This window comes from Schistocerca nitens, chromosome 4, assembly GCF_023898315.1.
Source record: "Schistocerca nitens isolate TAMUIC-IGC-003100 chromosome 4, iqSchNite1.1, whole genome shotgun sequence".
NCBI lineage: Eukaryota > Metazoa > Arthropoda > Insecta > Orthoptera > Acrididae > Schistocerca > Schistocerca nitens.
In genome coordinates, this window is record NC_064617.1 from 889,699,643 (window position 1) to 889,724,117 (window position 24,475).

Here is a 24,475-nt window from a genome sequence, read left to right on the forward strand (position 1 = left end):
TATGTCAGTGCACAAACGACCTAATGTTGATTTTACCCCAAATATGCCAAATAATTTTCATAACCAAAACTTGAAGGATGTATTGGGAGACTTTAACTGTCAAAGTGTCAACTGGGGACGTAAATCAGTTGTTGAAAATGTGGAGGAACTAGGGGGTTACGCAGAAAGAGAGGAACTGCAGCTTATTTGCTTATTTTTTTCCTAAATTAAGACCATCATTTAATAACGGTAGATGGCAGGGAGGGTATAATCATGACAACATCTTGATTACTAAGAACATCGCTTCTCGTGTTATAAAAATAGCAAAAGAACTTTTCTCAGGACAAAACATCTCCCTAGCTCTTATAAAGCTTCTGGAGTTATCAGAGTAGACAGTGTTTTACCTTCAAGAAAGCGACATGGAAGGTTTTCAGAAAACAACTGGTTCTCGAAGTTGAAAACATAGAGGCTGACCCAGAAAACTACAATTCATTTGTCGATTTCTAAAGATAACGTCAAGGAGGTACACTGAATGGTCAAAGAAACTGGTATAGGCATGCGTATTCAAATACAGAGATTTGTAAACACGCAGAATACGGCGCTGCGGTCGGCAGCACCTGTATAAGCAAGTTCAAATGGTTCAAATGGCTCTGAGCACTATGGGACTTAACTTCTGAGGTCATTAGTTCCCTAGAACTTAGAACTACTTAAACCTAACTAACCTAAGGACATGACACACATTTATGCCCGATGTAGGATTCGAACCTGCGACCGTAGCGGTCGTGTGGCTCCAGACTGTAGCGCCTAGAACCGCTCGGCCACCCTGGCCGGCTGTATAACAGAAGTCTCTGGCGCATTTGTTCGGTTACTGCTGCTACAATGGCAGGTTATCAAGATTTAAGAGTGTTTGAACGTGGTGTTATAGTCGGCGCACGAGCGATGGGACACATCATCTCCGAGGTAGCGATGAAGCGGGGATTTTCCTGTACGACCATTTCACGAGTGTTCCGTGAATAGTAGGAATCCGGTAAAACGTCAACTCTCCGACATCGCTGCAGCCGGAAGAAGATCCTGCAAGAACCGGACCAACGACGACTGAACAGAATCGTTCAACGTGACAGAAGTGCAACCCTTCCGCAGATTGTATTGCTGGGCCATCAACGAATATCAGCGTGCGAACCATTCAACGAAGCATCATCGATATGGGCTTTCGGAGCCGAAAGCCCACTCGTGTACCCTCGATGACTGCACGACACAAAGCTTTAGGCCTCGCCTGGGCCCGTCAACACCGACATTGGAGATGATGGAAACATGTTGCCTGGTCGGACGAATCTCGTTTCAAATTGTATAGAGCGGATGGACATGTACGGGAATGGAGACAACATTATGAATCCATGGAACCAGCATGTAAACAGGGGACTGTTCAAGCTGGTGGAGGTTCTGTAATGGTGTGGAGACGTGTGCAGTAGGAGCGATATGGGTCCCCTTATACGTCTAGATACGACTCTGACAGATGACACTTACGTAAGCATCCTGTCTGATCACCTGCACCCATTCCTGTCCATTGTTCATTCCGACAAACTTGGGTAATTCCAGCAGGACAATGCGACACCCCACACGTTCATAATTGCTATAGAGTGGCTCCAGGAATACTCTTCTGGGCTGAAACACTTCCGCTGGCCACCAAACTTCCCAGACATGAACATTATTGATCTGGATGCCTTGCAATGTGCTGTCAGAAGAGATCTCCACCCCTCGTACTCTTACGGATTCATGGACAGCCCTGCAGGATTCATGGTGTCATTTCCCTCCAGCATTACTTCAGACATTCGTCGAGTCCATGTTACGTCGTGTTGCGGCAATTCTATGTGCTTGCGGGGGCCCTACACGATATTAAGCAAGTGTACCAGTTTCCTTGGCTCTTCAGTGTATATTCCAAGTGGATGTAGAACCCAGTTTACATCTGGCCTTGACGCAAGTTCACAAGATTTCTTTGTCGACTATCGTAGCAAGTACAACGCAGATCCTTCTCAGCACATACGACTGAGGTGGGAGAAAAACTACTCTGAAACAAAGCTGAACAAAGGAAGAAGCGATAAGCTGAATTACTATCTTATCTGGACATGAAACAGAACAGTCGAAGAGCGTGAAAGCTGATAAAAAGATCTTGATCCTACGAGTCCGCCATTGAGTGCAGTCGTCGCTCTGAACCAGACTGCTCAGCAGCTGCTACTGAGTGGAAAGACAAGACAGATGGCGAAAAGATTGAATCTCAGGCGAAACGTAGATGGATGGAGCGAATCTCCAAAAGCTCCATTCTCACATGAGGAACTGGAAAGAGCAGCGCGAGATCAGAAAGTAAATAAAGCAGCAGGCTATGACAACATACAAATTGAACAAATAAAGCAGTTTTGCCCAAAACCTAATGAAAGACTAGTGAGGATGATGAACAGATGTTGGTAAAGGTTTCAGATTCGCAAACTGGGGAGGAAAGCCAAGTAGTAGCATAGCATTACTAAAGCCTGGCAAAGAGCCGATCGAGCGAAAAAATTTTCGTCATATTTCCTTGAACTACCACCTACAAACGTTATTCGTAAGAATTTGTCGAGAATAGCAACGAAAATCAGTGCAAAATATATTGCTGAATAAGCTAGTTTCGGACTGACGGTACCTAACGGTTACGGCTGCAGAGTTGCTCTTCTAAACAGCATCTTCTACGAGCAACCCAGAGCGTGTTTACCAGCGGTTACTCATACTTTAGATACTTGGGCTATGCACGACTCTGTTTAAAAAGAATAGCTCGAGCAGTCAAATAGTCTAGGCTTTGGTAGAGTTGGGTGTTAATGAAATACACAGAAATACAAAATAAAAATTAAATGAACAATTTAATAACAAGGATTCTATTATAACGTCTGCAATGAATGTAGACGACAGAGAATTATGTTGAATGGTGTTTATTCAGGAAAGGACATCTCAAGTAAACGGGAAGTGGTCCTACGAACAATAAAGACAAAAATACACTTATCACGAGTTTGTTTGCGTGGCCATCCTCCGCAGCAAGCACAGTTTTCTTGCAGTACTTTATTTTATTTTCCCAGACGGTTTCGCCTTTTGTCCTTGTAATGCATGATCAGTGAGATCTATAATGATACAGTTATGATACAATTTTGTTTTGATGTCTATTATTCGCAGGTCATAAAATAGTTCAATTCCAGCTTTTTATGAAAATAAGTGATTACTTAGTGTTCTTCCTGTTTTTAGTTGGCATCGGTGTTTCCTCTCACCTGGTCACGTGCATGATTTTTGTGTTCCGAACATTTTTCTTCCCAATTTTCATTTTGTTTGCACTTGTTGTTTTGGCGCACTATTAGTCTTCTCCCAGTATTATAGACGTAACACTAATATACACACAACTACTTCGAACTCACTGTGTTACCCATCCTGTTTGGTTTGTTTACATATTTGTACACGTTGCCAGCCTAGCGAAGTGTATAAACTCCTTTCTGTTGTTGAAGTATGGTAGCGACTGTTCACTGTTCAGAATCAGTTACCTACACTATCGAATACCACTCGTTACCACAGGCAGGACTGCCTCCTTCAAGTACAACGTAAAAGTTTCCAGAATCGCTCCCTTGCGCTCTTCACTCGTGAAGTCCCAGTCTCCACTCGACTCCCATAGTGTTCCACTACCGTCTGATTTTCCATTGGCTGAAGACCGTCCCCATCGAAAATACATCGTTCTTAAGCTCTACAGACATCATCTGACTCACCTGACTACTTCAAGGAGTAAACTAGTATATTAGACACTCAGATGATTCACGATAAATACAAATAAGTTTTGTCGATAAGCAAATAACCCAGTATTCTCGCGCAAGTACGCTTACGATAAATGACAACAGATTGTCGTTAATATTGTTTAAACAATTATTTAGATCAGCTTGTCAGAAGCGTCTTTTGACGCTCTTTTACAAAGGTGGTGTCACCTAAGTTAGAATTGCATGAAGTGTTTAAAAGTTGTTAATTCAGAGGTTCATTGTGAAATATTAACTTCTGTAATTGTAAAGATATTGAGCATCATTTTTCTGAGAGCGCAGATGTATTCAGATTTACTTTAATATTTAACTGTGAATTACTACAGATTTTTGAAGAGCTTTAAGAAGCCATCGTTCAGCTTATCATACACCCCAATTTTTGATGCATCTCTTGTACAAAGACCATGGGAGCTACAGCTGTCCATATTCCCAACTTTTGGATTTACCCATTTCTGGCGATGTGCTCCTTGTCTCTGCACCTGGGCTCGCCTACAGTGGTCACGGGGCGTCCACGTCACATCGACTCGCACTCAGCCCAGCAGAAAAATCCAGCTCTCCTCAGTACCAGCCCAAGGTGGACGAATACCTTCACCGTATACTCGTGACGTTACAAGACCAGGGAAAATGTTGTAGTCAAATACTGAATCTGACTCAATACATTGAAGATGGTTTTGAAAGGAAAGTAATAACCGCAGATGTGTTTATTAACCTTTCCGCTGCGTATGATGCAGTAAATCACCAACGACTCCTCACGAAAGTCTGTGAAATAACAAAGGATATTCGACTGAGTTACATGTTAAGAACCAGGGAAAAAAGTAGATGGAGAAACCAAACGAATGGATTACCGCAAGGGGGCGTTCTTTCCCCTAACCTGTACAATACGTAGACAAATAACCAGCCACACCAGCCAGAAACAAAAAATATAAATATATGCAGACTCCAACGATGAGCAAGTGAGCAACGACAGTAACATGACACATCTCACTGAGTGTATTGCCAAAAGTGTCTGCTCAGATCTCATTTCACCACATTTTGTGTAAGTGCGCATGAGGTGAAGTAGTGAGCGGAAATTTATGAAAAACTGAGCGAAAGCAATCTACTAAATAGTAGTTGATTGAGACACCAACCAGGGACACGAAACAGGACGGAAAATGTTAAGTACAGAAACGTACATAACCTCTACCCTCGAAACAGCTATCCACAAACATGCAATAATTTTCTTCAGGCTAGTTTGCAGATGACATGCGGTCAAAAAAACGACGAAAACGAGCACTAAAATCGATGTACAATAATACAGTTCAATTAGCGATGTAGTTTTAAAGTGAGCGTCCAAAGCAAAACGAAGCAAATTGCAAATATTGTATTTCCTAGGCCTACAGTAGTTTAAGTATTACAAATGTGATCTTATACTGTACAGAAATAAAGAATTTAACCCACAGAAGATGACCCATTGCTGTCGAAACATGTCTGGGGAAATATAAAAATAAATTAATTGTGTTTGCATAAGGCTGATTTCCAAAACAACCCAGTGTTTAATATTATACTTAAACTAATTGGATCAACATGAAGGGCGTAGTGTAAATTTCTTCCATCATCGGTAATGGGACTGTTTTGCAGATGGATAATGCGCAGTACCTGTATGTGAGACGTCTTTCCGCTCCAAACAAGTAGACGTCGCTTTAAATGAGACGGTCAAGATTGTCGTCGAACGTCTGAGGCGTACGTCTGTCCACACAATATACTCACCTGAGGCCATAGCGCCACAAAATATCAGACAAAAAGTAGCCAGTGAAACAGAGAGGAAAAAACAGCAAACCCAACCAAAGTAAATTCTTCCAACTCGTTCGAAGTCAAGGAAGAGCTTTATAAAACGGACAGTATTGCTAGAAGGCCAACCTGAGATCCGCCGTCTCTCTTTATGGTTGGAGTCTCTGAAAAATATAAGCCTGCATCCTGAAGAGGAAATCACACAAAACAAGGGCAGTAGCTACAATATAGTACATGGGGAGGTATGAGTAGATCTGATGCGAAGTAAACGTGGTTATGTGGGGCTGCTCTGAAAGAGACCATTGTGAATGCGGAGAAACGTAGGTTAAACGCTTGCTCATGTGCCCAAGGATGGAGACTGTTTGACAGCGGAAGATTTGTTTTTATGGAATCACGAGGCCATTAAAAGCACAGAGCTTTCGAAGAAGAGACTACAGATGTTTTCACCTGGACACGGAAAGTAAAGCAAAGTAAGCTTACATCTAAGTACTGTGAGCTTGATGTCTCAATAACGTACAGAAAATATGATTGAACTTTTATTCTAATAACAAAATATGAAAGTTTAGCTTATACACTGGCAAAAAATATAAAAAATTTAAACATTTTCGTTTTCTGAAATACGATTTGTAAAGCAAAAGTTCGAATGGTTCAGATGTTGTTGGCACACCGTGAAGCGAACATCTAACACTGTGAAAATGTGTGACTCTGAGCACTATGGGTCTTAACATCTGAGGCCATCAGTCCCCTAGACTTAGAACTACTTAAACCTAACTAACTTAAGGACATCACACACATCCATGCCCGATACAGGATTCGAACCTGCGACCGTAGCAGCAGCGCCGTTCCGGACTGAAGCGCCTAGAACCGCTCGGCCACAACGGCCGGCGCAATAGTAAGAAATTTATACCTGGAGATCACTACAGTGTTAACATCAGAAGTTATAGGCTGACCTACTCAAAAATTCTTCGTGGGTGACAAATGATTGTCGGAACCTGAGCAGTTGTTGCACCAGCCCTTGGCGTGATTGACTTGAGCGCTCTCGTCGCAGACTGACTGCCGTTTTGTGTCGTGGCTCAACGACGGTGCCTAGTCAACTAAAGGTTGTCTTGCAGTTTACACTCAACTCGACGTTCCTTGCTCTGATTGTCAGGGTTTAGTCTCTGCCACCGATATAGCTCACTTCGTTATGTCATATGAGGGAATATGCCAGATATTGCTTTCGTCGGTTACGCCAGTTTGTTTGGTGTCAGGAAACCTTCATCAGTCGCCGTCAGTCTCTGTTGTTGCATTGGAGCGGCCAAGTGTGCAAATCGACCACTATAATTCCTATGTGGACCACAACGCACTTACTATCCGAGTTCTTCGGTGAATGTTTGTTTGTTAGAACAGATGCCATACGTCAATATTAAAGCGAGACTTAAAAGCGTAAGTACTTTTCTTCCTTTGTAACATCTGAACAGTTCATTTGCCCTTTGTAGCGAAACGGCTCTGTAAATTCCGTACATATGGTACGGATTATGTTTGCCAAATGTTGCTTTAGATCGTCAAATGCAGTATTTAATTGCTGCCAATGATACAGTGAATTTAGCCAACAACGAACCGTGGTTTTTTCGGCGTGTTCACATAGCTTCATAAATACACAAAAGCTTCATCAGAAAAAAATGCGTCGTTCGCGAGCGATCTTCCATCAGGCATGTGCGGAAACAGCCAGCTGCAGTACTAGTGGTGATCTGGGGAAACAGGAAGAAGAAGATTTAGGAACAGCTGTAAGATTGGGAAGAAACTGTGAGAGATTATTGAATGAAATTTAATGTCAACAAATGTGAGACCCTGGCTACAACTAGAAAGAAAGATAGACCAATTAACGGAATAAGGATTGGCGGTGGACTATTGAAGAAGGTGAAAAGTGTCAAGCACTTGGGAAGCGTGATACGGGAAATGGAAGAAATGAGAAAGAGATCACTGAAAGCGGTAGACAGGCAGAAGCATTCTGTTGGAGTGTTCGGAGACTGGTTTAGGACAAAGATGTTCAACAAAAAAGCAAAGAATTAATAAGTAGAAGTTACTACGTTCCAGTACTGACCTATTTGTCTGAAACACGGGTAATAAAGAAATGAGACGTAAGCAGACTACAAGCACGTGAAATGAAGTTCTTCGGAACTAGAACAAGAGGAACAAGGAGAGATAGGTTGAAGAATGAAAGTGTAAGGGAAATAGTGAAAGAGGAACCCTTGCAGAGCAGGACAGAAAAATCAAGGCTACGATGGAATGGACACATAAAGGAAATCGAAACTAAGAGGATTTCCATGAAGATGCATGAAATGGGGATGTAAATGAAACGACCAAGAGGAAGACGAAAGGATAGAGGGCTGAAAGATGTGGATGTTAGAAAAAGAGGCAAGAGTAAACACTGAAAGATGGTGGGAAAACAGAACTAGATGGTGAGCTTCTGTTGCAAACAGACCCAGATTGGGGCTGAAACTGTCCAATGTAAAGAGGTGAAGAAGAGGTGCAGACTTCGAACAACACTATTTGAACTGATCAGTTGATGCAGTACCGTTACTTTAAGACTTCCGTTTGAGTCTGTATACAACAGAAACCACTGTGACAGCAGCCTTAAGTGGTGCATGACGCAGTGATACTACTAATTATACTACTAATTCGACTCGTTTGGTTGAAACAGACACGCCACTTAACACAGTGCACGAGGGAGGAGCCGGAGAATATGCGGTGATCGGACCCGGCCTGTGGGGATACTGGTTGCGCGCAGCGCCAGAGAGAGTGCTGCCTCTATGTGTGAAACATCCTGCATTGACCATACACTGCACACATGATTACAGCCATGATGTCACACTGTGCACATATCCATAATTCACGACTTTCCCACAAAAGCCTCTAGAGGTTATAAATGGGAACTGTAAACTACCCAGTGTTTTTTGGTTTGTAATGCAGCCAGAATTAATAATCAATCAGTTGACAGGTATGAACCCTTTGGGAGTGAGCAGCCCACAGCTGCATCCATAATTTTCCTATCAAGTACATTTCGAGTTCCTTGAAAATTCAATCGCGATTTAAATCATTAACGTAATTTCCTTGGGAAAAGAAACTCCATGACAATGATTTTTCACCTGCTGAGGACCCTAAATCTGAAAACAGATTTTGGGTGAAGTTATTTTAAGAGGAGTAGATAATTTATTTAAAATGACGGCAACTGTTAAAAATTACACAACTTTTCCAGAATCGTTCTTCTTCCTCTTGGAGTCATAGGGACACGGCGAGAACCGCATCTCTGGCGGTTGTACTGAGCCTGTATAGGAAACCTCTCTTGACAAAATAGAAGTGGTCAGCTCCTGTGTTTGGCAACGGTTCTATTTTCTTTATCTTAAAAATATTTCAAATAAAAGCTCGGCTGAAGGCCACACACTGGAAATTGAAGAACAACAACAGATAGAACAGATAGAACAAACTTTCAAAATTTTAGTTATTAAACAAATCAATATCCAATCTTTAATTTAAGTCAGCTGAAGGCCTTATCTTAAAATTAAAACAAACTAAATTAATAGACGGCTGAAGGCCTCGCACAGTACATCAGACTAAAATGAAAATCACAATCTAAAAGCAACAGAACAGTGGTGCTCGGAAGTGTTCCAAGGGTCGGCCTGAGGAGGTAGCTCTAATGTAAGGTGAGGTGAGGCAGGCAGCCAACTGTAACGTCAAATAATCGGGTGGCAACCCGACCCAGGGACGGCAGAAGGATCGACCAACAACCTAATCAATTCCCTTCTGCCCGGCCAACGGTACGACAACGGAAAATATCATCTAAAAACAGCCAAGGCACAATAACCGCTCTTAAGAAAAAAATAGAACAAACAATTGAAAGGCTGTCGAACTACATGCCGTGCCGGACAGCATCAACAAGGCGAGGAAAAACACACTGCTGGAAAACTACGCTAACGACTACGGCAGGCAACTGGGGCGTTAACGGCCACAAGGCACAAAAATAGCGCTGGTGCACTTCACTGATAAGTAACAACCAATTTGTGGTGTCACCGCCAGACACCACACTTGCTAGGTGGTAGCTTAAATCGGCCGCGGTCCATTGGTACATGTCGGACCCGCGTGTCGCCACTGTCAGGATCGCAGACCGAGCGCCACCACAAGGCAGGTCTCGAGAGACGGACTAGCACTCGCCCCAGTTGTACGACGACGTTGCTAGCGACTACACTGACGAAGCCTTTCTCTCATTTGCCGAGAGACAGTTAGAATAGCCTTCAGCTAAGTACATGGCTACGACCTGGCAAGGCGCCATTTGTAACATTGCATGTATCTAAAGAGTCTCACTTGTATCGCCACAATCTCCAGATGGCTCATCAAGAACGATGTATACAATGAGGGATTAAAAGTTAAGTATTCAAGGAGCTACGTACTTTTCATTATAACATTCATTACGTATCCTGTTTCAGACCTCACTCTATCCTTCGTGAGTTAGCGCGTGCATCTTGACCGCCTCTTTCAATTAGTGTACGTAGTGTTGGCAAGTCTGCCGACACTACACAATTTAATAGTTAAAGACCAGACAGGAAGACGGCTACAAAATTTCGCCGACTCCAACACACCACGAACTTTGCAGCTCTCACAGTCAGCACCTCACAATCCCAACGTGCGTGCGAGCCACCAGCAGTCCCGGCCTGACCTCGCGCGGCGGAAACTTCCTCGCTGCTCTGTCCCAACCGACTGACTGCCACACACGGGAATATAGCGGTCACACCAAAGCTGGTACAGCAGTACTAGTATCGACAAGCACTGCTGCTGCCACTGGCCGAGGAAGTCAGCAACTCATTATGCTGGTAACTCAGGGAGAAATAAGACGCCACTCGATTGCGACAAACTGCCAAAGAACAAACGGCATCGATGCGAGCTGGCCACGGCTCAACCAAAGAATAGCACCAGATAAGCCAGAAAAGGTCTCACTGTCACCACGTGCTGCACATTCAGTTTGAACTCCGAGACGGACTAGAAGCTGGAGTATTGTCACCGCCATGGATGCTTCGTGCTAAACGGATTTACCATCTTGCAATTAGTAGCAGTTTAGATATTCATTGCCTTGAATAGAAAACATTAATGTCGCTTACATACGCACGGCATTTCGTTTGCTCAGTAAACCCAAGTGTCTCGTGCTACGATTTTAATACCGACGTCGCCAGCCATATCGTAAGATTCACCAGAATATTCCTCTTTATTGCCTTGATCCGCTCTCTTGGTTGGCCTGATCGTAGTTCTGTATATCTAGCTGTGGTTTTAATACATGCCCCCCTGCGTCGTTTATCAGTGTACAACGTCAGTAAAGGCTGTCAACGGCTAAATATAGTGTTTTGCTTAATTATGATCTCAAAATATATCAATATATCTCTTATTCTTTATTTTATCCATTAGAGTTGTGGAAGGCAGGAGGTAAAAAGTAAAGTCGTCTGGCATTAATGACTGCGAGACCCCGAAGGGCAAGTTCAGCAGCCTAAGTGGAAAAGTTTTCCCCATCCTTCGCGCCCACTTGCACCTTTCTTTACAGTGTGGGAGAGTTGTGCACGTAAGTGTATCTGTCAAGTGCAGACGACTGTGATGGGTGTGTGCATAGTGTAGTCTCATGCTCTTGTTGGAGACGGTGAGAGAAGAGCTCAAGTGAAACTCGGTGCCGGCAAATAGCTTATTCCTCTCGTAGGGCACCAACGAAGCGGCCGAGCTTAACATCCCCATCCGATGGACGGATGACCATCAACAGTGTCCACTGTGGGGAGGTTTGGAATTGAATCCAGAGGGTTTGGTGCAAAGATAGGTTATCAGGAACTCCTCTCTATCGTAAAGGCAAAGGGGAAAATGTGAAAAGCGCGCAGCGCAACTGGACGGTCACCCGTCCAAGTAATGCCCACGCCGTGTGGCGCTTACCTTCAGTGATCTGACGGGAATCGGTGTATCCACATCGGCAAGACCGTTCACGACAGTGGGATGGGGGAGAGGAAGGGGTTGGGGGAGGGGGAGGGGGGTAGTCACAGTCAGTGTGTGCAAATGGAAATATAAACGGGCCCAGTTATACTAAGTCGAGGTCTCCTCACCTGCTCTGCAAGTGTGACGACCAGGAAAGCTCCCTGCTCGTAGCTGGAGCTGACGGGGCTGCCACTGGCCTCATATGCCGTGACGGAGGAGACGCCGAGCGCGGCGTGTAGCACGATCTGCGTTGTGTTGCGCACCGCAACCACCGTCAGGTTTGTCCGGCCTTCGAAGGTGAAGCTGCTGTCCCTGTAGTGGCAACAGAGTTCTTACATCTTTGTTTACATTTATTGGGTTCAGAAAAAGTCCTTTACTGGTCGCGATCGCAATTTTATTATTTTTATTGATTACTAGTTTCGGCTAAAGTTGTCAGCCATCTTCTGATCACCGACACCTACCTATGATCACCAACCGGTAGGACACACTGTCATAAATGTTGAGCAGGCTACATAGCCCACTTTTATTACACAACTCGATGAAACATTAATGTAAAGTCACACAAGACAAACAAAATGGTTCAAATGTCACTAAGCACTAAGGTACTTAACATATGAGGTCATCAGTACCCTAGACTTACAGCTGCTTAAACCTGACTAACCTAAGGACTGCACACACATCCATACCCGAGGTAGGATTCGAACCTGCGACCGTAGCAGCAGCGCGGTTCCTGACTGAAGCTCCTAGAACCGCTCGACCACAGCGGCCGGCCAAGACTAACAGATCGTCGCATTCACTGGGAACACCATTACATCAGATAATCGTCACATGAGCAGAGCGAGATCACAATTAAAACAATACCTCACTCTAGAGAAGTAACATCAGGAAACGGCACATAAGTTTCACTGAGAGAAAAAGCTTCTCAAATTGAGCAAGTCAACAACGCATTGGTTCACCTCTGACCTTATGCAAGTAGTTATTCGGCTTCGCCTTGATTCATAGAGTTGTCGGATGCCTTTCTGAGGGATATAATCCCAGATTCTGCCCAATTGGCGCGTTAGATCGTCAAAATCTCTAGTTTGTTGGAAGGCCCTGTCCATAATGTTCCAAACGGTCTCAATTGGGAAGGTATCCGGTGACCTTGCTGCCCAAGATGGGATTTACCAAGCATGGAGGCAAGCGGTAGAAAACTTGTTGAACTGTAAGCCCAGTATGGTTTGCCATGAGGGGCAACAAAACGGGGCGTAGAATATCGTCGACATATTGCTGTGCTGTAAGAGTGCCGCGCATGACAACCAAAGGAGTCCTGCTATGAAATGAAATGCCACCTTATACCATCACTTCTGGTTACCTACGACGGGCGACAGTCAGGCTGGTATCTCAGCGCTGTCTGGGGCGTCTCCAGAAGTTCCTGGAATCTTATTGGACCAAAACTGTCTTCAGTGATGAGTCCCGCTTCGTATAAAGCCCCGATGACACGCAAAGACATGTCTGCAGACACTGGAGACGCCCTGGGCAGCAGAGGTGGACCATCGCATTATTGGCTTGCTCAGTTTTTGAAGGTCTTTCTCATGAACAAATCATTCAGTTTTTCTGAAATTGTAATAATTCGTTTGTACATGCATATCACACTCATCGATTTCCGTCTCAATCTGATAATTCCTTCATGGAATACTGCTTCTTTTTTTCTTTTCTTTGCTTTTAGGCAGTAAGGCAAGCACACGCCAGTTTCTTGTGGGGGAGTTACCTCAAGTAGATCACCGACAGCTTCGCTACGTCACAGTCTTCTAAGAGCAGCTGTTACTGGACTGCTTTATTCGTCGTCTCGTCCTGGTTTACGCTGAATCTGTCAGCAATGGTCAACTAAAAGTCAAACATTTCCACACGATGTATGTGCTAGCGTACACTGTATCACCTGGAAAACTCTCAGCTTGTTCACATTATTGTCAAGTGTCACTGCTAACACGACATTCTAGACGCTCATCTTCAGGTACTTCTTCGACTATTCTTCTGGCCTTTACTTTAACCTTGGTGTAACCATTTGGTGATTTATTTGTATTAATGTTTAAACATAAGTAAATACTGTAATTGTAAAAGTGATTATTTATTTGCTGTAGGCTACAGGAAGAATGAACCTTCAGCAGAAGGTGTGTTCGTGACGTCAGCGAATCGTTCCGCTTTGTGGTTATCGAGACTTTGGCTCATGACTCTGACCCATACGTCTGTCCCCAGCATCTAAGTGACAACGCAAGAAATGAAGTACCGCCCCATAAAACAGTGTTAAATTTATTACCATAGTTATTAAAGTAAAGCCTTCAATAAAACTGGACATCGGACGAAAGTAAAGAGGGAGGCTTGACGATTGTAAGGACATCGGAGCGTCAGTTCCAAATGTGGCGCCGGACTCCTGCGCCTTCTGACGTCACTCGGTCCCACGCTGGGTCTACAAAAAATACGGGGCCCGCAACGAACTTGTGATGTCACACTAGTCGCCTTGTCCACCGGATTTCGTGAAAGCTCGGTTCCACGCAGGGCCCACGGGAATTCATACGTCAGTGATAAAGTTGCTCACTAAAGGTCTTAACTTTGTAGTGTGCTATCGAGAGCGTGCACGCATTTAAATGCGCACTTGAAAATTATTAAACACATCTAAAATAGTTACTGGTCCCTGCCGGAGACTGCTGAAGGCGCTCGTAAGCCCTGTAGGGTCACATGCTGTGACGTACACGCCGAGCCTGTCTTTCTCATGGGTCTTTGTCCCGTGGCAGGACAGAGCTGCTAGGACCTGCCCAACTCGCCTTCCGCACATGCGTCACTGCGGCTCTCTCAGGGAGGTTCCACGTGCTGACATTGTATCGATATAAGCAAAACACCATGTCAGCCACGGCAGTCAGCAATTTTAACTCCTAATGATGATGGAATTTGGAAATTTGAGGTAAGGTCTTACGGGACCAAACTGCTGAGGTCATCGGTCCCTAAGCCTACACACTACTAAATCTTTAACTTGCGCTATGGACAACACACACACTGAAAGGTCTCTGTTGGATTCCTTTCATGTTTAATTTCTCAAATTTGTTGTCTTTTATGGAATAAATTCCTCTTCTAAATTTACTGTGGCGTTTCTGACTATCTGGGAGGAGACTGAGTAGTGGAACGTGTTACTTTTACACGTAAACAAGAACGATCTGTCACACTACTACACTTTAAAGCACAGTTTATATGTAATTCTTATATGTAATTCATGTCACACAGTCTCATACGGAACCTACATCCGCTTTCTTTTATATACTGTATATGATAAGATACTGTCATCCCCCTTCCCTTCTGTGTGAGAGGATGAATGATCAAATGTGTTTGTAGTTGCATGCTTGAGAGTAGCAGACAAGGCGGTCTGCTAGAGAACAGTAGGACCAACGTCGGAACAGGTAGCTACGGCTCCTAAAAGCAGAGAGGTTTCTATTCTTAGTATGGTCCGGTCCTTTCATTGTCATGTTGGTATAGGAAGCTGCCCCTCTGGCCCCTTCCGTTTGTCTTGGTGAGCGACTCTCAGGAGCACGCTGGGTAGTGGCAGTTGCAGTCTGGTAGTTGGAGAGTTGCAGTCTGGCAGTAGGCAGTGGCAGTCTGGCGGTAGCGAGCGTCTGAAATGGTAAGATCTCCGGCTAAGCGCGTGTCTGCTGAGTCCGTAGGACAATGGATTAGTTAAGTTCAGCTAAACTGAGAATTTAATCACTTTTATTTCGGGTTAGCTCTAAAATATCTAAGGTTATCTTTAATTGCAGCGGAGTGTAATTCTCGTGTCCAGTTCAGATTATTTTGCGGTAGTTGCTTTGTCACTACTTCGTGAGTAAAGTGGAACCACGTGTTGGTCAGTAACTCCAACTAAGATCAATCTTAAATCCGAATGCTTGTGTGATTATAACGTCTCGTCTTGATAATATTTTCAATATAGCAACTTTTCTTTATGTTCAACCCACGTGGTGTGTACTTTGTGAGACCAGTACCACGTGCTTATATAACTGTTTGACCCATCAGGTTAATAGTAAGACGTTAGTAACCAGTTCAAGGTTTTTCTTTTGTCAATTGCTTTTCGATCGAATATATTTTTATTATCAAAATTACTGTGGAGTTATACGCTTTCTGTAAACCAAGTTGACCACGTGAAGCATGTGGTGGAATCATCAAAGTAGCCCTCAGCTATTCTTTTCGGAAAGATTTCACAAAGAGTTAATATGAATTTAGTATACCAGTGTGTGGTAATTACATGACGGACAGGATTGTGCTACGAACGGAATTTCTTTGGGTAAAAAATTTGAATCTGTTTGTAGTGATTAACTTTCTCTTGCATGTGTTTCAATGTTCTTTGTGTGTTGTTTTATGAATCCAGTGTTGTATGCAGTCTCCCAATCTTGGCTCCATATTTTATGTGTTCCGTAAGATTCCAATCTCACATTTTCACAATCGTAAATAAGGGACCAGCTCAGTATAACTCAAGTATAATATGCTGAAATTTCAATGAACAATCTTAAAATAAATTGGCAAATATAAACCGATTTCTTTCTTTTTATTTAAATTCTCCTTTTTATATAGATATATTACCAGTTGTTGTATGACTGTAAAAGATTATAATCAATGTTAGTCTGATTGGTAATGTGGTAAACCAAGACTAGTTACCTGCTGAAACAGTGTGCCCAGTAAACGCACGGTTAACCTCCCCAGACAGCGCACGGCTTGTAACCCGTTTTCATTACCTATTGGCTAGCAGTAACGACTTCTTCCAGCATACCAAAATTAAAGCTAAAATATTACAACACCTATGCCCGAGGCAGGACTCGAACCTCCGACGTGGGGGAGCCACACGGACCGTGACAAGGAGCCTCAGACGGCGTAGCTACCCCGCGCGGCTAATGACGATGGCAGAGCCACCAATCGAAAGCTCCAGTGGCTTCATTTGAAATGACACAGATTGTAAACTGAGAAGATTTTATTGAAGTATGTCATCATAAAAGACTCCAAAAATACATAGTCATGAAAGAGATTCTCATGACAGATTTGCCCATTACAAAGAATTGGCTTACAAAACATTTGATCGCTCGATTCTTGAGTACTGTTCATCTTTCTGGGTCATTTACCAGCTCGAACAGAAGAGATACAGAAGATAAAAAGCAGAGTGACGTGCTTTGTCACGGGATCGTTTGGTATTCGTGTGTTCAACCAACTCCAATGACGGACGCTGCAGAGGCGATGTACGTCATGGAGAGATTTACTGTTGTAATATGTAAAAATTGACGAATAAAGAAAACTAGTGATAAAGTAAATAGTCGTTATGCCCACTCACCAATCGAAGATGGTACAGAGAAATGGGTGACTAATAGGGACGAGAAGTAACCTAGGCCGTAATCCGAGGAGTGGTTTGCAGAGTATTGGTGTATATTTAAAATCTGCAGCTCAGTCATTCCTCAGTTTCGTGAAATAATGTGAAGAGTAGAGATTTGTAGCGAGGGGATCAACAACTGATTCACCACTCATTCCCATGTTAAGCTGTGCCCTCTTCGACGAGTTTGGCTATAAGTGACGCATGTTTTCTTTGTAGCGCATAGAGCTGCTGTTACAGAAATGAATGGCGACTTACAGCTAGGTGTGGCGTTAAGCCGTCAGCTATATCTGCACTATCTTAGGAAAAGTGTTGGGTCAGCCCTATGTAAAACAGTATTCAAGTAACAGTTTTCGTCCATCTAACTTTTTAAAACGGAAGCCCATACTTTTTAATATCATCTTACGTGACGTTTTCCCCTTGAGAAAAGTTCGCTTTCTTTTAAAGAAATTAGCAACTTCGGTATTGTGGGGTATTCTCGCTTTTTATAGTATCCGTATATGTGCCGACGAATTGCATCGGGTTGGAAAGAATCAATATCTGTAACAGGACGAGGCCTCTTTCTTTTTCTCTCTCGGAGTACTTAAAAACACACTGTTTCTCCCACAGGGGGTTTCTTCCACACTGTTTACTTCAGTGTCTTGCAAATATTGAAGTAGCACCCCTTTCCTTATAACTGTTCTTTGACTGAATCCTAGCCGGCCGGAGTAACCGAGCGGTTCTAGGCGCTACAGTCTGGAACCGCGCGACCGCTAAGGTCGCAGGTTCGAATCCTGCCTCGGGCATGGATGTGTGTGATGTCCTTACGTTAGTTAGGTTTAAGTAGTTCTAACTCCTCGGGGACTGATGACCTCAGAAGTTAAGTCCCATAGTGCTCAGAGCCAATTGAAAAAAAATTTTTTTTAGTGAATCCTAGAGTTCTTGAGGTACTCTCTATAATTTATCGGCAGAAATCGAAGAATGCCCATGAACAGAAAAAATTTCTTTTTCTTGCTCGTAAAACTCACGCGTCCTCCGCAGCAATTCCAAAGCCTGACTATTTAATGGCACTCTACGGCGCAACGGATTGTCGCTTGGTGAACGACATCATTTTGGTGACATTGTTTAATAAACAAAAACTGTAGTCGAGACGGTAACACAACACAACGCAAAAGCAGGCGTTCGCGCACTAACATACAATGTTTACACGGATGCCGGCGACGTGGTAGCGTCGACGCCGGAACCGGTGCTGTTATTGGTTCAGAAGAAGCAGCGCCTCGCTTTCCTCACTTGTTAGTTACATTGCCAACTACACGGCGCTTCAGGAGTGACCTTGAAGTGACTTGTCTCAGCGGCCCGGCTATAATTATTAGTATTTGTCCTACTACATTAAGACAAAAAAAAAAAAAGACCCACGACGCAGGATTTACGAGAATGCGACGGAAATCGGTAGATGTGATAGACATGTACAGACAAACAAATGATCACAATTTCAGAAATATTGGATTATTTATTCAAGAGAAAGAGCTTCACAAATTGAGCAAGTCAATAACGCGTTGGTCCTCCTCTGGCCGTTATGCAAGCAGGTATTTGACCTGGAATGGATTGAGACAGTTGTTGTATGTCCCCCTGATGGATATCCTACCAAACTCTGTCCAGTTGCCACGTCGGATGGTCAAACTCCCGAGCTGGTTGGAGGGCCCTGCCCATAATACTCGAAACGTTCTCAGCTGGGGAAATATCCGGCGATCTTGTTGGGCAATGTATGGTTTGTTAAGCACGAAGACAATCAGTAGATACTCTCGCAGTGTGCGGGCGGGCATTAACTTGCTGAAATGTAAGCCCAGGATGGCTTGCCAGGAAGAGTAACAAAACGGGGCGTAGAAAATCGACGTCGTACTGCTGTGTTGTAAGCACGGCGTGGATGACAATGAACGGGATCCTACTAAGAAAAGAAATGGCATCCTAGACCATCAGTCTCCGTTGTCGGGACTTGTGGCCGTAAGATAGCCTATTTCTGTCCGGGGTGCCTCCAGGCAAGTTTTCACCGCTCATCGGGGCTCCGTTCGAAGCGAGACTCATCTCTGAATTCTACTCCAGTCACTGAGATTCTAGGACGAAGACGCATCTCGAGAGGCCTGAACAGTGGTAGGATAGCATATTTGTCTACCTCCGTAGAAGAGTGATGAGCGCGTCTGACTGCCATGCAGTGAAACCAAATTCAGTTCGCATTCTTCTGAGGGATTTTTCTTTGGAGTTAACAGAAATACTTCGCGAGGCCAACTGAGGAAATCCTTGAGTTAGAAGTAGCGCGCGTGGGATTTATAAACCTGTCAATGGCTGAAAGAGCGTTGTGCTGGCTGCAAGCTCCACTATACTGCATCAAAATGAAGCCAATGAAAGAAGGGGACATGGTGACTGGTTAGTATCGCGAGCTCGCCCGCGCTTGACAGCGGTGTTAGCCCGAAATATTTAACCAATATGAGATATTCCTGATGCTCGCCACTAAAGTTGCCGGTTATCTTCCTTTGTTATGTTCAATATCTCGTATTTACTCACATTTAAAGAGAGCTGCTGTTCATTAGACCAAGGCGGTCATCCATGGACGACACTTTCCTGTAGACTACAGCATCGCCAGCGAACATTCTGGTAGTGCTGCTGACACTATATGATAAATCGTTTGTGCCGGCCGAGCGGTTCTAGGCGCTACAGTGTGGAACCGCGCGACCGCTAAGGTCGCAGGTTCGAATCCTGCCTCGGGCATGGATGTGTGTGATGCCCTTAGTTAGGTTTAAGTAGTTCTAAGTTCTAGGGGACTGATGACCTCAGAAGTTAAGTCGCATAGTGCTCAGAGCCATTTGAACCATTTGATAAATCGTTTGTGTGACTCGAGGACTTCAGTGGGGGTTATTACGCTTCCTTGGCGTACACTTTCGTTTGCAGTGTACTGGGTCATATTTGTCCAATATCCATCACATGTCTGTGATGATACATTCTATGACTATATGTTAGTTATTCCTCGAACATATTGTACAGTGTCAGCGTCTTTCAGAAATATAGCAAGATAGAAACAGTTTTTGCGCCTGCACCTAAAGTTTTCCTGAAATCATGTACGAATAAAATACCTTAAGAAAATTCTGTGGCATAGCGTCTTATGATCCGTCATCCTTCAAATTTGTGACTGTTTTTTCACAGTATGGATCACAAAGCCACTTTTTATTATGGGCGATACCGCCGTCCTCGAAAAGCATCATCAGATCTTGTGATCCATGTACCACTTGCAGTAGGAACAACTGCGCATGACACACGGGCCACAGCAATTGATTATGGATTTTGAAGAAAACCTAAATAGGTGATACAGTATACAGAAAGTGCTTTTATGATCCAGGCAGCTGTTTTTCACACAGATTATTTTTCCTCAGTCGCTTTTCTGACGAGGTAAGCTTTCATTGTGACCCCTTTTGGCGAGACAGGCCGTAGGTGGCACTAGTTTTTCGAATGGTAAGCTATTGTAGCTGACATTTTTTTTCGCAGACTATGTCGTGTGACTGGAGCCTCCCGTCGGGTATGCCGTTCGCCGGGTGCAAGTCTTTCGATTTGACGCCACTTCGATGACTTGCGCGTCGATGGGGATGAAATGATAATAATTAGCACAACACAACACCCAGTCCCTGAGCGGAGAATATCTCCGACCCAGCCGGGAATCGAACCCGGGCCCTTACGATTGACAATCTGTCGCGCTGACCACTCAACTACCGGGGGCGAGCTTTGCATACTATAAAAAGAGGGAATAAATGACTTTCGGATATGTACTAACAGTCATTGTTCCATTTGAGACCACTCTTCAATATCTTATGTCCCTGGACTGTAGTAGTGTTGGACTTACTCTCCACTACAGATGCTTTTTGTCTAGTGATAAATCAATTAAACAAAAGAGGGGCAGTTTGGGAGCTACAGAGCACTGAAAGTCCATATATTCTGGTAACGAAATCGTACATTCAGAACTTACGATGAAGCCTTACCACAATGTCTTCGTTAAGGTATCGCTCACAAATAACAGCCTCTTGGAGAGCAATTTTCTTGCTGTACCACAGTTCGATAAACAGATACAATATCACAATTAAGTCCACTCCCTAGAGAGAGTGCGGAGAGTAACCAGATTGAAAGATGCCTGCCATGGGTAACGAACACTACCACAGAAAACAGGGGTCAGACGTTAGAGCTTACCACGTTACAAAATGTGGATATGCAACGTCGATACTTCACAGTACACATGCCGCGGCAGCACAGTCGTAACATCCGTAGTTGCGACCCGCTTCCGAGGGCTAAACACAAGGCTTCTCCCAAAGTTATGGAAGGTAACAGTTGTAACAAAATTGCAGTAACTGTCGAAAGATGACTATTGAGATACAGACTCGTTCAGAATCTGTGTGGGCTGGAGAGTGGCTCTCCGGGCTGTTTCCAGACTCGGACGCCGCACCTCGGTGTGTGTCGGCAGTTAACAAATAGATTCGCGTAGCTAGCGTGACAGGGGGTGGAAACGAAGTGTTGGTGCAGCGTCGCTCCGGCGGAGAAATGGTCTCTTTATCCCTCTGCATGCGACACGTTTTGATCACCAAGCCGGCCGGTGTGGCCGAGCGGTTCTGGGCGCTTCAGCCTGGAACTGCGCGACCACTACGGTCGCAGGTTCGAATCCTGCCTCGGGCATGGATGTGTGTGCTGTCCTTAGGTTAGTTAGGTTTAAGTAGTTCTAAGTTCTAGGGGACTGATGACCTTAGAAGTTAAGTCCCATAGTGCTCAGAGCCATTTGAACCATTTTTGATCACCAATGCTCCGACGATGGTCACTTAAATTTGAAATAATGACCAGGGAATTTTGCTGGACTTCGCCGTCTTAGGGGTTTTCGATATTAATTAAAAAGGGAATATCGAAGTTACCCCGCCCCTACAATCGGTTGTGCTCTGTCTAGACAAATTGGTGGTGCCCGTTTTTTTGAGAAAATTTACTCAGTAGAATCAAAAGGGAGATTAAGTTTGGCAACTTCTTAGTTAATCAACTGAACGGTCTGGGTTTAGTATCAAATTATACAAAATTTAATCAGGACTCCTAATCTGTGACTGAAATCAATGAATTGATTATACTTCTCCCTCTTTCTTCGTGGAAGGAACTGGTGTGGATAGTGGCTGTGGTCCGGCCAAGTGCAGCGTTCGCGCTTACATAGGTCACTGAGTTACGCTATGTGGTAGCAGTGCAGCAGGAGACCCAGCTGGTGACTCACCCCTCGTCGCCGAGGTGGACCGTGAGGTCGACCCTCTGTCGGAGCGGCCAGCTCTCCCCCGGCAGGCGGTCGGACTGTCCGTGGGCCGTCGCCAGCAGCACCAGGGCCGCCAGACATCTCACACCTGTCATCACGCACCACCTGGACGCAGCACACACAAATAAATGTTTCATTAACACGTCCCCAGGCCGTGTGTTTAACCATTCTCAGGCTCAAACTACTAAATTACAAATACCTAAGAAACTTGTGACAAAACAGCTCAAAAGGAGTAAGGACATAAGCACAATGGACAAAAATTATTTGCCAGGATACACCACGCTAGTACAGTGTAACACCGCATATATTCTTGGTAATGGCCTCAAGTCTGCGAGGAATTTAGTCCACAAGATTCTTCACGTGTGTCATGTCCAGATGAAAGCACTCATTGCTGACTGATGATTAGATCTGTAGGGCTCTCAAACTGTGGTGATGATTGACACGTTTCCTTTGCTATTCCAAATAGTCCCAGACGTTTTCCATGACAAGGGTGTCGAACCCACGGCCCAAAGCAAGTATCAGTGCGGCCCAAGAAGTGAATATATACGAGGTGCGACTAGAAAAAAACCGGACTGATGCTGGAAAAAACATTTATTTACAATTATTTACAATTTCATGTTATCTCCTTCAATGTACTCTCCTCCTCGGTCTCTACACCGCTCCATACGAATTTTCCACTGTTCATAGCAATGCTGCAGATCATTTTCGGTAAGTCCATACATTACTTCCGTCGCTTTTTCTTTTACTGCTTCAACAGTCTCAAATCTAGTTCCTTTCAAAGCTGACTTGACTTTAAGGAAAAGAAAAAAGTCACAGGGGGCCAAATAAGGTGAGTAGGGTGGATGATCTAAGATGGGAATGTTGTGTTTTGCCAAAAACGTCTTCACTGACAACGCACTGTGAGCTGGGGCATTGTCTTGGTGAAGGATCCATGACTTTTTTCTCCACAAATCGTTCCGTTTTCTCCGTACTCGCTCACGTAGGGTAGCCAGGACGCTAATGTAGTAATGCTGATTCACTGTTTGTCCCTCTGGTACCCAATCAATGTGCACAACCCCTTTGATGTCAAAAAAAAAAAAAACAATCATCATTGCCTTGAATTTCGATTTTGACATTCGTGCTTTTTGTGTCGTGGAGAACCAGTAGTTTTCCAATGCATCGATTGGCGTTTAGTTTCGGGATCGTAAGTAAAAAACCACGATTCATCGCAGGTAATAACATTTTGTAAGAAGGTGGGATCACTTTCAATGTTTTCCAGGATGTCAGAACAAATCATTCTTCGGCGTTCCTTCTGTTCAAATGTGAGACACTTTGGAACCATTTTTGAACGCACTTTGTTCATGTTGAAACTTTCATGAAGAATCTGCCTAACACTTTCCTTGTCAACTCCTGTTAACTCAAACACTGCTCTGATTGTTAAACGGCGATCTTGTCGAACAAGTTTACCGATTTTTTCAATGTTTGCATCAGTTTTTGCTGACAATGGTCTGCCAGTGCGAGTGTCATCACTGGTGTCTTCGCGGCCATCTTTAAATCGTTTAAACCACTCAAACACTCGTGTTCGCGATAAACAATCATCGCCGTACACTTGTTGTAACATTACAAACGTTTCACTTGCAGATTTTCCTAGTTTGAAACAAAATTTGATGTTAACACGCTGTTCTTTCTGTACACTCAACAATTTCCGACGCACAGACAAAACGTCAACTACTGACGCCACGGGCAGACTGAGTGCAGGAGGCAGATGAAACTCGAGCAGTAGGCGGAGCGAGAGTCACGTGACAGGCCACGCGACTTTCAGCCTTATTGCATTCGTTTTATTGTTTCACCAGTACTAGTCCGTTTTTTTTCTAGCCACACCTCGTATATATATAGGATGAGTCGCGTAAAACGTAACACCCCCATTATTCCGTTGGCGATTGCACGTATCGACAAGCGGAATCGCCCCCGGAATAATAGGGGTGTTACGTCTTGCGCGACTCACCATATATATATATCTCCATCATCTTCAGGCGAAGATGATGGAGACGCATTCCATCGATACGTTGCTACGAGACGACGACGCTACTCGGCTGACACTTCATACAAGTGTACAAAATGTCGTAATTCTAGGCTTCATAGATTCTGAGAAAAAGGTACATAATCTGTAAACTTTCAGAAACACAATTTCAGGAAATGCAATTTAAAGTTCACCCTAACGTTTGTTTTATGTCATCTTTTCAGAAGTCCTCAGATTTGTATTCATGGTCCTCCTTCCCTTCAAGATTTCTCATT

The 24,475-nt window shown here is 44.0% G+C and overlaps 1 protein-coding gene across 1 annotated transcript in view; it reads right to left on the reverse strand.

The window, feature by feature from the left end:
* The window catches only part of LOC126252003 (aminopeptidase N-like), a 130,381-nt gene that overhangs the window by 94,153 nt on the left and 11,753 nt on the right, over positions 1 to 24,475 (reverse strand). The window contains exons 2-3 of the mRNA XM_049952786.1: positions 22,166 to 22,306; positions 11,666 to 11,849 (exon numbers count right to left, since the gene is read on the reverse strand). Coding sequence (XP_049808743.1) covers positions 11,666 to 11,849; positions 22,166 to 22,306 — 325 coding nt within the window. The remainder of the gene's footprint in view (positions 1 to 11,665; positions 11,850 to 22,165; positions 22,307 to 24,475) is intronic.